This window comes from Apodemus sylvaticus, chromosome 6 (genome assembly GCF_947179515.1).
Source record: "Apodemus sylvaticus chromosome 6, mApoSyl1.1, whole genome shotgun sequence".
In the NCBI taxonomy this organism is placed as follows: domain Eukaryota; kingdom Metazoa; phylum Chordata; class Mammalia; order Rodentia; family Muridae; genus Apodemus; species Apodemus sylvaticus.
Window position 1 is genome coordinate 132,423,233 of NC_067477.1, and position 18,966 is coordinate 132,442,198.

An 18,966-nucleotide genomic window follows, 5' to 3' on the forward strand; every position below is an offset into this window, starting at 1 on the left:
GGCATATTAAGATATTAAGGGTTGTTCTGTTTCCAGATCATTTTGGAAATACAAATCAAAACTAGAATGTGAGGGACTAGAGTGATGGCTCAGTAGTTATGAGCTTTGATGCTCTGACAGAGGAGCTGGGAACCATACCCAGCTCCTACATGGTGGCTCATGATCATCTATATCTCCACTTCTAGGAGATCCAATGCTCTCTTTTTGATCTCCACAGGCACCAGGCAAGTTATATGGTACCCATATACATGTGCAAACACAAAACATTCATTTGTACAAAACAATAAAAAAAATAAGTCTCAAGACTTTTTTAAAACCCAGAATGGAATACTATTCCACACTTATTAGATGGGCTTTCATTAACAAAAGGAAAATAGTAAGTGTTGTTGATGATGTAGGGAACTGGAGCTTTTTTGCATAATTGATGTGAATTAACTGGCTCTGCTACTGAAGGAAACAGACTCCTAAGGAGTGAAGCAGAATTACCATGGGCTACACCAAAAGAAACTGAGAGCAGAGATGCAGACAACTATTATTCATTGCCTCATCATTCACAATTAAAAACTTGAAAACATAAGATGATATGTCTATCATCTTATCAAGAGAATAAGGAAAAATGGTATACTGGCACACCAGAATATCATTCAGCCTTAGAAAGTAGAGAAATTCTGATCCATGCTGTAACATACCTGAACACATCAGACACAAAGGGGCATAGATTGTATGATTTCACTTCTTTGATGTGTCAGGGCAGGCAGATTTAGAGAGAATGCTTGACAGGAGCACACGAAAGGAAAGACAAGGAGTCGGTGGACAGTGACAACAAAACCAGGCAACAGTGCTAACACCTCTGCCCTGGATGCCACTGAGCTGTGTATACTTACAGATGGCTGGTGCTAAATTAAAAAAATGGTAATGGATGATTAAAAGAAATAACAGCCTAGAGTCAACTCACTGTGTACTACAAAGAAAACTGTAGCAGGAACAGCCCAAAGATGAGGGAAGTAAAAGCACACTATTAATAAGCCCTCACATTTTATGAGGTGTATGTTAAAGACACACAAATGTCAAAGAAACCACAAAATAAAATCATTATCAATTAGAAGCCAACAAGGAGAGAAAATGAAACCATAAAGGAATAAAATGTATTCTGATCCAAAAAGGTGCCCTGAAACACTTAGAAGCTTATAAAAAGTCTATTATTCAAAAGCACAGTGAGCTCACAGGGACACAGGGAAGAACACTCACCGCCCAGACAGGGGATGTAAAGCCCAGGATTGCAGCCTTAGCTCCACCAGCGACAAAAGGGGTGATGCTTTCCCCCAGACGTGTATCTCTGAACAAGGCTCTGAGGATATTTAGAGCATGAACCTAGAATGAAAAGTTCAAAACTCAGCAGTGGAATTAAAACTATGGAAATTCTAATACATACACAAATGACCAGAAGTGGGAAGTTCTTGAATAAAATGTACATTTAAGAGAATACACTTAAGAACTGAAAATCTATGTAAGGAGCTTAGAAAATGGAGCAATGTAACCAGAAAAGCTTCATCCACTCAACATATATATGTACACTTCCTGTACCTAAGAACAGCAGGTTCTTTCCAAAGATACATGGAACTTAATTTTAAAAAATGATCCTAAACCCATCCACAAACAGAATCCCAATAAATATCAACTATTGTTATCTTGTAGATTATGCCCTGATAACAGAGGAATTGGATAGAAATAGAGTTTTAATACTTTTAACATAAATGCACTTTATTTTGTTTTTTGTTCCCCCACCCCAGGACAGGGTTTTGCTGCACAGCCATGGCTGTCCTAGACCTCAATCTGTAAACCAGGCTAGCCTCAAACTCATATAGAGATTTGCCTGACTCCCTAGCGTGAGTATTGAAAAGACATACCATCACTGCCTGGCTGAAATAAATACACTTTAAAATTCTGGTCAAGGGGCTGGAGAGATGGTTCAGAGGTTAAGAGCACTGGCTGTTCTTGCAGAAGTCCCAGCACTCACAAGGTGGCTCACAACTCCAGTAACAACTTGTCTAGTTCTAGTTCCATGGGATTTGACAACCTTTTCTGACTTCCATAAGAACCAGGCATATACATGGTACATATACATATAGGAAGTCAAAGCATGCATACACATAAAAATAAATAATTATTAAGATATTAAGCAATATTAAAAATTTTAATATTTATAGTTGAATACTACAAAGTCGTCTATACACTGACATTGTACAATGTAGTAAATCTATCTTAAGAAAAGAAGCATACTTGAAATGTACAATGGCCCTATTTAAAAATAATGAATGAATGCTACATGTCCACTTAACATGACAGCAAAACAATACTCAAAACAACAGGAAAATAAAGTTTTAAATTGTTTTTAAACAGCAGAATCACAATTAAGAGCTACTGAAGCCTCTGTGGCAATGGAGAGCAGATGCGGGCCTTGCATGCACTAGTAAAGGGCTGGGCCATAGAGCCACATCCCAACAACAAAAGCTGAGTTTTCATATCAGGTCTAATAACCTAACAAGGAAGAAAGAAAGAAGTCACAAATAGCAATATTATTGATGCCAAAGAATCCCATTATTTGTCAATGTTCCTATAAACTTGAGTGTTTTTCAAAGTGGACATCCAAGAAAATATAAGCAGTAATATTTTCCACATTTCAATGAAAAGTATCTTGATGTGGTCTTTTTTTGGAAAAATGATTAATAACATGTTAGCTACTTTTCCCAAAGTTATATTCCCCAAAGAATTGTGTTACAGTAATTGGCCCCTATGTACACTTTAATCACCACCAGCCTTTCCTCCAGTCAGCCCACATGATGGCCCATGGCACCTGACACTACCTAAGACTTAAAATCATATAAAGTTACTTCTCTTTTCCATGAACTGTATGTATCTCTGTCCCTCACTGAGCACAGGCCTCCCACAGTGAAACAGGAGCATCCTACTAACAGGTATTTACCAGGGATGACAAGGCACACATATTATTTTCTATCTAGTGGTGGAGGATAGCTGTGAGGAGTGTTTGGCCCAATGGTATATATGGTAGTGATAAAGAACTAAAATAGTACTTAAAATTAAAATATAAGATACTAAAATTCCTACATTACATTTTATATAAAGATTCAATTATTCAACTACAAAATGTACATCAACTCAAAAAAGCACACCCGAAATTCAAGTGTGACTATATAGTCATTTTCAGACTTTTAGGTCCAATAGTAACACTGTGAAATATCCTGTCAAATATGAACAACAAAATGTTTTGAAATTTTCAAAGTTGTCCACTTTCATCACTACGTATCAACCATGGCAAGTTTATTTTGTAGATAGAAAAGACTAAAAAAGGGAGAAAACAAAAAAGCAAAACTAAGCTAAACCTCCTAAACGTGTCTCAGTAACCTGTCTTGAGGAGTTCTGTATCTTCAGCAGGTTCTTTAAAGAAATAAAGGTAGAGGAGAGACTTAGTCTCTCTCCCCTCCCTCCTTACCTGGGGGACTCTGCCCTGTGAGTCATCTGCAGACAAAGCCAAGGAAATCAGCTCCCTCATGGTTATTTTCAGTAAGTCCATTCTGCCCTTCTTTGGTTCAGATGCCAACAATGCCTATGGGGGAAAAAATCCCCAAATCAAGGGGCTTTTATTCTGCACAAACGTATTTGTTGGCTTTAGAATCAATCCCCAAATTTAAACTACCTTCTATTAAAAATCAGACTATTAAAGTAAGATAATTAAGCGAGGCTGCTTTAACCAGGTAGCTTAACTTCTCCAGCCTGTTCATGTATAAAATTAGGTTGTGTGAAATCATGTCAACTCCACAGCCCTTTCTGTTTGTTGGTTAATTTTATAATAATAAACAGCTGATGAATAAATGGTTCTGATTGACCACTTTGTAAGGACCAAAATTAGGTAAAACATCAGATACAATAAGCAAGGCAGTTTCAGAGGCAAATTGATCAAATAAGAAAATTTTCTTTATTTAAACAATGTAAAAAATATACTGGATTAGATTTCGTCCAAAGGTTTACAGGCCCTCTAGAGACTGATCAACAATTTAATTCTTCACAGAAGAGTCTACTGAAAGTCTAATCACACCACAGAATTTGAAACACAGGACAAAAAGAAACATTATGAACTCCAAACTCCAAAGGGATCATGCATTTGGATTTCAAAGGAGTGTCTTATTTACTGTGTGACTAGTATCCCATAACATAATAATGGGCTATCAGCTCACTTAAGGCAACATAGTAAAAATGAACCAAGTAATGACATATGTGACAACATGAAGGAACTCCAAAGTACACTGCAAAGTGAAAGAAGCCAGACACAAAAGACTGAATACTGCATGGTTCCATTTCCGTGAAATGTCCAGAACAGACAAATCCAGAGACAGAAAGATTAGAAGGTTGCCTACGGCTGGGAACAGAGGAGGGAGGTGGGGTGGCATGGGAAGTTACTGCTAATGAGTGGGAGTTAGGAGATATTCCAAAATTAAATTATGCTAATGGTTCTTAAGCTCTGAGGATAACTGTGAAAATCACTGTGTTGCATGCATTAAGTGCATAAACTGTCCACAGGTGAATTATATCTCAATAAAGCTGTCAAAGAAAAACCACTTCAGTCACATTCTTGGACTCTCTTCCTTCACATCTATGTCTTATAAAATGTTGCTTTTGGCTTCTAGAACCAAAGTTTGCAACTATTTTGCATCTTCTAAATCAATGACAAGCTGTGCAATAAAACAAATACAAGACAAACATGTACACAGACTTAAATTCATCACAATAAACTTATGCTCAGAAACATGCTCTATGAATGTTAAAAATAATTTTGACTATTTACACAAAGAGTAAACTCATACACTAAAATGGTAGTTTTTTGCCACAGCTAACTTTAAACTGAAGTTGGCAGCAGAACAAAAGGTATTACTTTATTTATAAGTCATGGTAAGAAAAGTAGGATCCTTTTGAACAGATTTTTCTGATAATTAAAACTTTATTTCACTACGATAAAAAAGAAAGTTACCCTCAGTGACTGAGAGGCGTTGTTCCCAGAAACATGACTTGACTCTCCTTGACCCCAAAGACCTGGGCAAACAGTGTGGCAATGCTGCCGCTGGGCTGAGGAAATGGATTTGCTGGCCACACCATAACCATGACCACTGGGTAGCACAAAGAGACTGTCTCAGCAGCAACAAGCACACAGCACAAATACTGGACAGGACATTCAGTTGCCTGACATCTGTCTTCAGAAAAGAAGGTCTGCAGGAACTGCAGAGAGGAAACTAAACCACACTCAACCAAAGCAGCTCAGCTCACTTCTCAGTCAGTCATTTCTCCTACTGGGCATCAAGAATTCATGAAGATACTGGGAGCACGAGAAACAAAGCAGAGAAAGAGAAACCACAGAGGTGGGGATGGAAAGAGGCCGCCTTTACCTCCACTGCACGTATCACACTGCCCATTTTGTGGATTTTTGTCTTACTATAAACAAGAATGGCATCTGATTTAGTACTGTGAGTGTACTGGTGTTTATTCTTCAGGATATCCTGTAAGGTATAATTACATGAAAAAGAAAGAGATGGGGCATGTTTTCATCTGTGTTTAGGAACTGTATTCATATATAGTCTCACAGGAAGATGTGGTCAGGGGTCAGATTGACTAGACTTAAGCCTTAGCAAGTTTAACATCCTTGGGGCCTTTAGCAAGACGCCTCTATATCCCTAGTCTCATATAGGATTCTTTATATGATAGCTATATCTATCTTATAGAGTTTAGGCAGGAATTAAATGATGTAATAGGCATGGCATAGCCACACTGGCCAAAAGCTACTATTAAGATTGTAATTCTTTTAAGGCTGTGTGGTAGTGGTACACTCCTTTATTACCAGCACTCAGGAAGCGGAGGAAGGTAAATCTTAGAGGCCATTCTGGTCTATAAAGTGAGTTCCAGTATGACCAGGGCTACACAGAGAAACACTGTTTCAAAAAAACCAAACCAAACCAAACCAAAAACAAACAAAAAATATTATGTTTTTTTATGATGGATATTTAATAGAAGGACTCAAATATGGATACATCCTAAAAGTAAGCAATTGTTGTACCCACAGTGATTTCTGACTACTGAATACTCAGATGGAAATCTATACTGCCCTCTGTTTATATTACAGGACTGATCTCCTGCTCCAAGAACAGATCTGACACAGAACATACTGTCCACACATTCAAACAAAGTCACCCAGGAGACAGAGTATGGCAAAGCTGGTAATGGTGCCTACCACCAAATGTGAATGACCTAAATTCAGTCCCTGGGATCTAAATGATGGGAGGAGAGACCAACTCCAGAAAGTTGTCCTCTGATCTCTATGTGTACCATAGCATATACGCCTGTACACACATATAAATAATTAAATGTAATAAGACATAAAAATAACAAAGTCACAAATGCTATGGTAATGAAGACAGAAAGTCACACATTAAGAAGAGAAATGCAGTATTGATGCATCAGCAGACAGTGCCTGCTCTGAGGAGCGTACCTGTATGTAGAAAGGAATCCCAGCACTACGCCTTGTAGCACAGAGTTTGGATGAGGGATCACTGCCTTTAATTTCTTCCAAAACACTCCACAACCACTGCTCCGGCAGCTTTTGCAGACTCACATTAGAGCACCTAAAAGGTACAAGCGAGCAAATGTTTGGAATTATCAGGTACTAAAAGGTAAAAGTGTACACTAATGATATACATTAACATTGTTAAAAAGAATAAACATTTTATATAGAGAAGACTAAACCTACAAAGTATCTTACTACAACCTATTACTACATCATTACACACCAATTCTGTCAGCCTCGCTGTCATCCTGAGGAAATCTAGAATCTCCTGAGACTGGCTTCTGGGCATGCCTGTGAGGGTGAGAGGATCCATCAACTGTAAGTGGACTTTGTGAGAAGGAAAAGGTGCGCTCAGCACACATCCATCCCTCACTTCTTTCTGCCTACTTTCTGCCTGTAGATGCAGCCACTTGCAGTTCCTGATGCCTGGCCTTCCCTGCCATGACATCTGTGTCCATGAACCAAAACATACCCCATCTCCTTAAGCAGCTGTTCATAAGATATTTCAATCACAGCAACAAGAATGTTCCTAAGACACCCTCTTTACTATGTGTCTTGGGACTTGAAGCTATTAAAGGTTCTACCTTTAATTAAAAAAAAAAAAAAAAGCTTGACCACATAGGCTTGCCTCTATACCCACACTGGTCTAAAGAAAGCTAACTAAACTCTTACAGATATTCCAGACTACAAGAGTCAAGGGTTCCAACAAAAACATCATATACAGTTTCCCATAATTTGTTTTTGATTTATAGAAATTACACACAAAGTAAATACATTTAAACTTACATTTAAATAATTATTTGATTTGGACTTAAAATGTAGCTTCTCAGAAATAATTTTTTCAAATCTGTAGAATATTAAAAATGAAATTTATCTGTGAAGAGGCAAGACATGTTAAAAGTTTATCTGAACACTATGAAAGGATGCTCTTAAAATTGTGTGTATGTGTGTGTGTGTGTGTGTGTGTGTGTGTACACATACACAAACGGGCAGTAACACCTCGCAGAGTGGTCAAAGGACAACTCTCAGGAGTTCCTTCTCTCCTGCTGCCTTGGAAATCTGAAGATCAATTGTCAGGTCTGTGTTAAGCTCTTCTAGCTGCTGCCCATCACACGGGCCCATCTGATGACTTCTGCACTATTGTATTAGCATTAGCTGAAGGGGCAGCATACTCAATGGCAGGCAAACAGCCACTAATGGAAAGAAGGCATCCTGACTTAAGGGAAGTGATGCTAGAGGTTAGGCGTGGGCTTTGCAACAAGCTCTACTGCTTAGCAAGATCCCCAGTCTTTCCCATTTCTTATTTTGAGAAAAGGTCTCAATAAGTTGCGCACTCAAGCCTGGAATTTGGTAATCCCATGACTCAGGCTTCCCAAGTAGAAATTAAAGACCAGGTCCTACTTAACTGAAATTAACACAGTAAAATAAACAGATATCAAGTTGGAAAAATGCTTTGATTTTAAGCAAAGGAAAAAAAATCACCAGAAAGACAGCTGGCTGTAATTTGAAGCAAGAGTTACACCTTAAGACACACATTTGGGACTTGTTTGTTCTTTATTCTGTTGAAGAACAGTGAACTTCCATTTCTGAGTAAATATTCCAAATAGCAATTGAAATTTAAAAATACATTTCATACTGACTTAAAAATGAAATTAATACTACTTAAAATGAGTGATTTTAAACCTTGACATGGACACATGAGGAAAAGACTCTAAATTAGTGGACTAAATAAGAGCCAAAGGCTTAACAACCAACTCCAGCATGACAGCCTTGCTTAGACCTGGATTTGAACAAATACAAGGTAAGGGCAATATTGGCAAATAACATAAACAATGTGTAGATTCCAGATATAGTAGACACAAGTACGAACGGTGGCCCTAGGACACGAGAAAAGGTGTCCATCCACAGAGACACACAGGAAGGCCAAGGCATACACTTCACAGACCAAGACTAAATTATTTACTACTCAACTACCATACAGAGGTACAAAGCACATGCGGCAGGTCTGTCACCTGTCAGATCTGAGCAATGAGTAAAGGCAATCTCATCGGTTATTCTTTCTACTTTTAAACATGGTTTACATGTATACACACACATATGCACATTTATATTGTTAGGACTAAAGTTGCTTCTTTCTCTATCATTTTAAAGATAAATGTCCCCATTTATCTTTGGCAGTACTGAGGAGGAACCCTGGGCCTCCCACCTGCCAGGTAAACGGTCTTCCTATAAGCTTCACTCCCGGCCACAACTACTAATTTCTTTAGCTTATATCAACATTACCAACTTAGAGGCCTAAGAGATGGCTCAGCAGTTAAGAACACATATTGTTCTTGTAAGAGGAACCGAATGCAGTTCCCAGCACCCATGTTGGGTGGCTCATAATCCTTGAGCCCCAGAGGACTCAGCATCCTCTCCTGACCTCTGAAGGCACCTGCACTCACATGTACATAAACACAGAAATAAACATTAATAAAACTAACTTGGTATAATCTTTCATTTCTTTACCAGAAAAGCAAAAAAACAAAAACAAAAACAAAAAAACAAAAACAAAAACAAAAAAAAAACCAAAACCCCTCCAGACTCCACAAAGCAATTATTTAAGTGCTAAGAACACAGTAATAGCTTGGACTGCTGCCTTCTCTAAGCTCTTTTCATTATTAAAAACAGGAAGAATATATATGGGTTAATTGAGCTCACAATAAGTAGGCAAAAAACATTAAAAAACTAAATCAAAAGGTATTGTGAATGTGTGAATATGTTGGAGTTACATACCAAAGTAAAGAAAGTAACTTTTACAGTGATATGATGTAGAATTATCTGTGAATTTCATTTCCTTGAATTTTCTGCTCCATTAAAGAACTGGCTTAAAGACAAAGCTGCAGTCTAGGGCAGGTATGGTCTTCCGATAAAACCACTACATAGAGAGACAGGGAGAAAAAGAGCACGGGAATGCTAGGAACTTGTGTTCCTATCAAATCACTGAAGCACTACTACATGGCACAAACACATGTTCTCCACACAACATCTCCTATGCCTTCCTGGGCTGCCAAATGAAGGCTACAGAAGCCAGACAGATCTTCAAACCAGGGATTATCCTATGACCTGATAACTGTTCTACGCTACTAATCAAATTTTGATTTAAATGACCATATTCTCCTTAATTAGAACAGCCACATATACCCTTCGTACTTTAACTTCACCAATTTCTACACATTGTTTTAATGCTGGCTTCTATAAGAGCATACAACATACACACCAAATATGAACACAAGCCCATATTTCCAACTAAGCATCTGTTTATAGTCTGTACACACTCTTCTTCATCAAACTTGATAAACTTTTCTAACTTATATGGAGCAATTACTAGACACAGGTGTACAGAGGTTGGTGGTGTCATGGAGAAACAGGATATAAGCTAGACTTTGAAGGTTGTTCGGAAGAAGGCGGAGAGCCTGCAGGGAAGGGTGCAGAAAGCAGGAGATGACCAGGGAACAAACATTAGCCAAGGTCCCAAAGACAATTCCCTCATTTAGATTCTTGGCTATTTGAACTGTAAACACTTAGCCAGGCCCACTTATTCCCTTGAGTATTACATACTAAGGACCAAATGTTCCTTATTAATTTGGGGATTTCCAGAACAGGACCAGAAGAATGTTCACAAGTATACAGCTGGCAAAGTATCCTCAAAAGAGCCCCCTGTGCCCACTGAAGACCCAGCAACCTCAGGAGGGAGCTCCAAAAAATGCTCAAGGCATTCCCTCCTGCCATTCTGTCCAGACCTTGTCCTGCTCTGGAATTCCCCAGCACCGAGCCAGCTTTTCTGAAGAACTCTGACTGGCTGGCTTCCAGTCTGGGCTTTGCTGCTGAACTCTTTCCTTGATTCCTTGCTTCCTAGCTCTGCTTCTCTCTTGGACCAGACTCCCCACCCCAAAGTCATATAGGACATTCAACAACATAACTCTCACTTGCTTTATTCATCTGAAAGGCACTGTAACTTAAACAAAACATACTAAAAATATGTTTGCCTGCCACACTGAACTCATTTATTGCATATCTATTATGCATCTAGCACACCAAGCTCCACACTTCTGATCTTGCATGGTTCTTAAAACAAGCGAACACATGAACAAATATTGTTTCCTGACAGATGAAGGTATGAACACAGTGGTTAAGGCCACCAACTAGGAAGTGAGGGTGAACAAGCACCTAAGTGGGAGTTTAGAAATCCCAACTATGGAGCCAAGTTACGAGGCCCAGCCCGTCTGTGTCACATAAAAGCTATGTCAAGGACAAGTTACAGAGTTCTACTTCCCATTTTTCTCTTCCATTACATTCATGAGTTTACCTTGGAGCATCCTTAAGAAGTTATTTGGGGTCACTTTATAAAAATATTACCTGATTCTGAGAAATTTAAATTAGATACAATAACTGACTTACATGTGAAAAGGGATCCTCCTACACTGATACAACACTCCCTACTCATAACACCCAAAATACACAGAGGGAAGCCCTAAAACCAGTTCAGCTGAAGAACAAGATGACCAAAGGGAGTTACACGAAGTGACACTGCTGACACGGGAAAGAGGTTACAGCACAGCAGATTTAGAAGAAGCAGCGGTACCACAAAGTCGGCTTCTGTGAGGTAACCAACCAGTCTCTCCTCTAAGGAAGGGCATTTCAGTGGCTTCCTCTCCCACTAGAAGGGACAGAGCTGGGCTATAGACAAGGAAATCCATAAGCACAGAGAAACTCTGAACCAGGCTGTCCATCAACTTGTTAGTTAAATCTGTGATAGTCCAGTGGGACTAGGAAGAGGTGGACCAAAATGACAGATATCCGATTAATCCCCTCAGCGATAGAATCCAAATAAGTAACAAAGTAATCAAATGGTTCCAAATTATAGGCAGTAAACCAAATCTCACAACACAAAGACACGACTCTAAAAGAAAGCAGTTTTCTAGGGCAGACTGAAAAAGACCTTTACCATGACTTGGCTTCAGTAGGCTTCAGGGCTGTTTTAGCCTTAGGCAGGCTCTCTGTACCATTGAGATGTAGCTCAACAGTACAGAGGGCCTGCCTAGCACTTGCCAGGCCCTGGGTTCAATACCTCACGACCAAGGAGAAAAACACAAAAGGAATATTTGCCTTCTAGGTACAGTATGCACCTGTAATCCCAGAATCTGGAAGGCAGAGCAGGAGGACCATGTATTCAAGAACAGTAAGCTGGAGGCCACCCTTTACTACAAGAAACTCTATTTGTATTTTTAAAATGCAAAAAATTTTGAAAAACAAAATGTTGAAAAAAGAAAACAGTCATATATAAAATACTAGAAATATCCTGTATCAAAGTATAATTTCAAAAAAGACATCAATGCTAAAAAACAAATTTTATCAAAAATAAGTTTATTATCAACAACAAAGGACATAGTGCATTTAAAGTGCTGAAGGATAACTAACCATTGTTGGATGTCTATACCACATTAAACTATATTCGAAAGCAGAAGCAAAATTTGGAATTGTTTGAGACACATTAGAAACATGTCCACTGGGGGGAACTAGATGTCTCAGTGAGACCTACATGTTGGAAAGAGAAAACAGACTCCTGCAAGTTATGCTCTAACTCTCACACACTCACAAGTGGGATGGGGAGACACACAAGTTAGCTAAACAAACAAACAAACAAATAAATAAATATTCTACCACTACTACTACTACTACTACTACTACTACTAATAATGATGATGATAGTCTCCTAGGGACTCTGACTGAGAAAAATCCTAGAAGATGCACTTTAGCAACTTTCTTAAAGTAAATCCAAGCAGTGTCTAAAGAATAACAATTTTGGGGGCTAGAGAGATGGCTCAGTGGTTAAGAGCATTGACTGCTCTTCCAGAGGTACTGAGTTCAAATACCAGCAAAACACAGTGGCTCACAACCATCTGTAATGAGATCTGACGCCCTCTTCTGGTATGACAACTACAGTGAATTTACATATAATAAATAAATAAATCTTAAAAAAAAGAATAATAATTTTCTATTATATTTCTACTAATAATAATCTTCTAGAGCTCAAGTAAAATATCTTGGCATCACTGCTCCTAGAACGTTTCATATCTAGTCTGTCAATACCATAGGCATTTTACTTTGAAATGATGCAGATCTTGGTCAGGTTTTTCCATCTCCACCATCTTTCAAGCCGCTGCTACCATCTCTTTTTGAATTAAAGTCATAGTGTAAGTTCCCAAATGGTCATTCTATTTTAACCAGTATCATTTATTCTCAACACAGTATTTTTAATAATCAGTTTAAATGACCAATTCAAACTATGTGTAGTATAATTCTAGCACTTGAGAGGCTGAGGCAGAAGGATCCTGAATTTGAGGCTACTCTGGGCCAAGTAATAAGACCCAACCTTAACAGAAAGAATCCACAAACTCAGATTATTTCTCAGTCATGTCTCAAATCTATTTACAAACCCACACTGTGCATCCCCAAGTTCCCCCAAGGATAACAGGTTTTCACTGGTCCCCTCGTGCACAGTCTGTTTACACATGTTAGTTATACATGGCCTATCCATGTTTCCTCGTTTCAATTAGCCAACTGCTATCCCTCACACTCCTGTACGTTTGTAAACTGGGTAAAAAAGCAAACACAAAAAACCAAGACTCCAGATTAAGAAGGAAGCATTACTTCAAGGGAGCTGACTCTATTTTCCATAGAATTTTGGCTTAATCTGGCTGGTAATAAAGATACTACCAGCTATTATTCTGTTATTTGTTTGAGTTTTTACTCCCAAACAAACAAAACCCACGAAGAAGAACTAACTGATTGTGTTCCCTGGAACCAACTTTCAAAAGACATTCATTCAGAAGACGCTTTGAGGTGCACTGTTATGAAAAAAAGTATCTTCCTAAAGATAACAAAACAGAAACGATTTTCCTACTCATGTTTTAGTCAGGTTATTTTCAGACTGACTTCAGTCTCTGAACATGCACCATCAGAATTAAAATACTATAATAGTGCTAAATAGAGTGGACGGTATAGACAGAAAGCAGACTGTCAGGATAGTCTACATAACATTCTGACAGGGAACGCACTTGTGCCTGGAAGGAAGGGAACAGGGTCAGAAACATTCTGGAGGCCCTCCAGCTCCCCTGGGAACTTGGGGAGACTTACTCTTGTTAATACACCACTTTCTTATATTAACTGAATCATTCACAATGGCCTAAGGAAACTTTCACCTACAAACAGAAAGCAAGCACTCTCATAACGAAGTGTGAAGAACCTGAAAGCACATGTGTGAAGCAAATTCCCAGAACTGCGCCAAGGCATGTGCTACCCAGGGATGACTCACTGACAGGCTTGCTGGTGCAGGGCCAAGGCTTGCACATACACTTTTGTTTACCGAATAATTCACTTACCAGACTACCATCTCTAAGGGCTTTTGGGACAGAAAGAAAGCCCTTCCCCCTGCTCATCCACAGAAGTAAAAGTAAAAATTGTCGGATTTAAAAACAGCTCTAAGAAATAATTTATTCAGTTAAATTATGCTGTCAAGAAAAAGCATCAATAAAAATGAAGTTATATGAGCCAGGCATGGTGGTGCATGCCTTTAATCCCAGCACTTGGGAGGCAGAGGCAGGTGGATTTCTGAGTTTGAGGCCAGCCTGGTCTACAGAGTGAGTTCCAGGACAGCCAGAGCTGCAGAGAAACCCTGTCTCGGAAAAGCCACACACACACACACACACACACACACACACACACACACACACACACACACACACAAATGCAGTTATGCAGTTATATAACTCTTCACATTGCCACGCCCCTTTACTTTTCTTTACTTCATTTACATTTGACAATCATTTAATTAATTTATTACATAATGCCAACAAAAGCTTTGAAAAGTGTAATTTGATACAAAATAAATGGTATGTGTCAGTTTAAGTTCAGCATCATCAGCTACTCAAAGCAACATGTGAAGGAAAACAGATTTCAAGACTAACTCCTCAGACTGGCTATTCAGAATATCGAACTTTTAGACTCCTAAACACTATGCAAAGACACAGAGTTGTAGTCATGTTTTAGGCCAGTGCCAGGTATCCTCTCCTGATTGCCTATATATCAAATTCACTCTGAATATGTTTCACAGGAAACCAAACACCATGTACCTCCATATGCATTTAATCCATTATCTGGCCTTACAAAGCCTTATGGATTTGAACAGTATCATTAAATTTCATTTTATCCATTTTTCTCTTGGGTACCCAAGTACTTATGACCGATTTGTCCCTAGAATTCTGCTGCTTCCAGTCATTCGGGTTCTTTCAAATACTACTTGAGTTTAAATGAAAAAAGGGGCCTTTCTCTACCACCAACCTTCATCACACCAAAATAAACAGAGCTCTCTGGGGCTTGGAAGTGCACACCTGCAATGCCAGCACTGGAACATGGGGTGGGGGAGTGAAGGGGCTTAAAAGGGGAGAGTATAGGGGGTTAGGGGAGTGTGGCTAGGTGGCGTGGGGGAAGGTGTCCAGGAGGGCCCTTGCCTGGGCACCTGGACCACGCACACACAGGCATAGTATAGAATAGAGTTTATTCAGAGTAGGGGATGGGAGTTAGTAGGAGAGAGACAGACAGACAGACAGACAGACAGGATAGAGAGAGTGGAATGGAGGCCGGCCATGACCACATGGAGCAGGGAAGAGCCTAAGGGGTAGAGAGGTGAGAGAATGTGGGAGAACGGAGAGCAAAAAGAGAGAGGAGGGGCAAGTAGCCCCTGTGGGCTAGATCTCTGGGGCGGGGCATACCTGGCTATTGCCAGGTAGGTGTAGGGTGGAGCTTAGACACAACCCCAACAGAAAGATCAGAAGTTTAATGGTATTCCTCAGCTCAACAGTGAGCTCAAGCCTAAGCTACATGAGGCCCAGTCTCAAAACACCAGAACAAGGCAAGCAAGGTAGCCCAGTGGGTAAAGTTGCTGGATGTGCGAGCCTGACCCTCAGACCTCTATGTGGAAGGAGAGAACTGACTCCCAAGAGCTGCCTTTTGATCTCACAAGTGCTAGTGTGCAGACACAGGGCTAGTTGACAGTGTGCTATGACTTCCTAAGTGTCCTTTGAAATAAAAGCTCTGAAGTACCAAGGACAAAATCTCTCCCATCAATTTTTAACTCTCAAGTACCTATTGGGAGCACAAGTGTTTGCTGGCTATGTGATCAACTCTGCTGGGCATATCATTCTAATAAAGCAGGCTGGCAACGAAAGGAGGTAAAGAGGCCATGGAGGCTAGTGAAGAAGGAGCACAAACAAGTTTCCCGGAGGGCACTACTAGAGCTGAGCCGTGACTCAGCACACAGGCAGCCTAGCAAGAGCAATTCTACTTGCCTAGACCCTGCTCCCAAGGATAAGCTCCTTGCAGGGCTCAAGAACAAAACCAAATCAAGTTCAAAATGAAGACTAGTACATTCTTCTCAGATATTGTTTAACTGATGCTTGTACATGTACAAATGTGGTAGAAACTATATTTCACTAGACCAATTTTTCTGAGTTTTAGTAACATGTAAAACATATAACATTTTTCCTTTTTTTTTTTTTTAAGGCTCTTTAAGAGCTCTTCTTCAGGCAAGGACTGCAATTATTTCCTGTTTGGTTAATTTTCAAATATATGCCTCCACCCAGAGCAGCTAACTCTTCCTATTTACATAGCACTGGGTGTATCCCCAAAATGCTTAACTTCCAATAGCAAAAATCAGAGTAGTCCCAGGTGCTGCACCTCCAGCTCCGTCTCTTCTCCGCATCTCTGGACCTGTATCGCAACTATCTGCTATCCTTCTAGGCAACTTCCCAACACCGCCTCAACTACCCTGTCTACCAAAGCATCAGACCTCTTCACCAAGGACTTCTCTAGCTTCTATTGTTGCTCCTGTTGTTAATTGTTCCTAATTATTCTTCCCATCACCTGGAACAGACAGCTCAACAAGTTGCTCTAAGTCTTGGTCTTTAATATCTGCCGAGTAAATCCTCTACTTTATTTACCTAATCCCAAACATTAAGTTGCTAGGTTGAAAGTTCCTCTAGTGGGCTGAAGACTTGTCAGTTAGTAAACTGGTAAGTGAACCTGAGGACCTAAGTTCAGCCCCCAGAACCATATAAAAGAGCCAGATGCTCTCGAGTTCTCAGCTTTGGGAAGGTAGAAAAAAGGGAGACCCTTGGAGCTTGCTGGCCACCCAGCATAGCCTACCTGGTGCGTTCTAGCTCAATAAAAAACTTTTCCTCAAAGAACAAGATGATAGTTTCGAAGGAATGATATGTAGTAGCTTCTACATGACCTATACACAGGTGACCCACATGAACACATAAACACATACTCTAATAAAGCTCTTCTAGTAGCAAGGCTCACATTTTGCCAATACTTTTTTTACCCTCTACTAACAGCCTCCTGTCACAATTCCTTACATACAGTAAGGATCAGTAAGTGTCTCCTCAACTGCAGCCTAGATGAAATACTCGCACTCCTCCCATTTGGATTTTAGTTCCAGTTTTATCAGCTAGTAGTGTGGCTACGAATAGAGTGTTTAAAAAAGAAAATCATTACAAAGATGCTTTGAAAAATCAAGACCCACGGTGTGGCAGGCAAGTGCGTTTCATCTCAGCACTTAGGAAGCAGAGGCGTGAGGAGCTCAAAGTGCAAAGCCAAGCCTAGTCTACACAGCTCCACCACAGTCAGAGCTACATAGAGACCCTGTCTCAACGAGATATTCTTTTACTTTAGTCACTGCTACAAATAGGGGAAGTAGAACCCTAAATATACAAAGTTTCTAAAGGTCCTGATGAGAACTACCTCCAACACCTTACCATAACCCCACATAAGCCTTCAACAGACTACAAATGCTCTCTAGGTTCCCAGTCACTCCAGCCTAGGACATCATATTTTCAGTGGTCCAAAGAGCTTGTTCAACACAGCATCTGGCACACAGAAAATGTTCTAGAATCTTTGCTGAATGACTAAATACAAATAAACCAAACAAGCATGGTTGGTGGCAGCTGCTGCACAGTAGTTGTTTCTTCTGGTGGGCACAAAACTGCAAAGGCAGGTGTAGGAGGAGAGCTATAACCTTAAGTCTTCTCAACACGAGGTCGCAGTGGCTAGAAAATGAAAACACTTCAAGTTCTGGTTCTTCAATGAATCTTCTGTCCATTCCCCAGCAAGGAAAGATTGCTTTATAAGGATGTGATTTCAAAACACCAGGGTTACTGTTGGGATAAGGAAGAACCTGCCAGGTAAAAATGAAGTCAGGAAAGATTCCCAAGAAGAACGCAGAAGATTCTAGTTGTTTGTTTTGGTTCCTCATCACACAATCCAGGGGTCAGGAAGGAGAAAAGGGAAACTATCCTGAATGAAGACATGGTTTCTGCCAACACTATACAGTCACCAACCACAGACTAGGGGAATTCCAATGTCCTGCTTCTGTCAGCAAATGTCTCCCAATTAAAGAGTAGTCACCATCTTTGTCTGAAGACTCTGTTGCTTTGACAACTTTGTCAAACTCATACAAAACACACCATATGCCTTTAGTCTCAATAATACCACACAATTTTAAGTTCCTTACTAAGAAGGGTTCAAGTCTCATCAAAAATGAATATAGTAGCTAAACATTATTAATTTACACATACACCTATAAAATCAGTTTGCCAATTCTAAAGGAAATTTACAAAAATGTACCCAATTCCAGGGCTGTGGAGATAGCTGAGCAGGTAAAGATATTTGCCACATAAGACCCTAGGACCCACACAACAGAGAAGGAGTTAACCAGCTCCCACAAGTTATCCTCTGGTCTTCACATACCCACACGTACACATCACTTACAAAAAAAATTAGTTTTTAGAAATGTATCTAATTTCCTAAACTCTTTCACACCTAAAACCCCCTAGACTTTCACAAAAAAATCAGAAAGCAGCATTGTACATAGTGAAATGCAGAGATAAAGGGAGCTAAATTCTTTCTTTCACTTACTGAAAAGGGGTAAATATCTCATATAGGTTAGATGCTGCACTGTTGTTAGCAAGCTAGTGGTAGAACTCACTCAAATTTCTACCTTTATAATTTTTTGTCTATACTTCAAAACAAAGTGGCAAAAATCAAGTCACTGTGATTTTCTTCATTACAATCAAGAAGGGGCCAGAAGGAAGGTTTTCCTGATTGTTCTCTTCTTCAAGTGGTATGGTTTGAGTCCATAGTATATGTAACAGAGAGCTGGGGCTAACCTCAATGGTACAGCACTTGCCTAGAATACCAATGCTTGAGATTCAATATTCAGTACTGAAAATAATAAT

General features: G+C 39.6%; 1 protein-coding gene across 3 annotated transcripts in view; it reads right to left on the reverse strand.

The window, feature by feature from the left end:
• Thada (THADA armadillo repeat containing) overlaps nt 1-18,966 on the reverse strand; it is a 295,912-nt gene that overhangs the window by 213,981 nt on the left and 62,965 nt on the right. For all 3 annotated transcript variants that reach the window (XM_052186487.1, XM_052186488.1, XM_052186489.1), the window contains 3 exons: nt 6,554-6,686; nt 3,512-3,625; nt 1,249-1,371 (listed from right to left, as the gene is read on the reverse strand). In XM_052186487.1, coding sequence (XP_052042447.1) covers nt 1,249-1,371; nt 3,512-3,625; nt 6,554-6,686 — 370 coding nt within the window. The remainder of the gene's footprint in view (nt 1-1,248; nt 1,372-3,511; nt 3,626-6,553; nt 6,687-18,966) is intronic.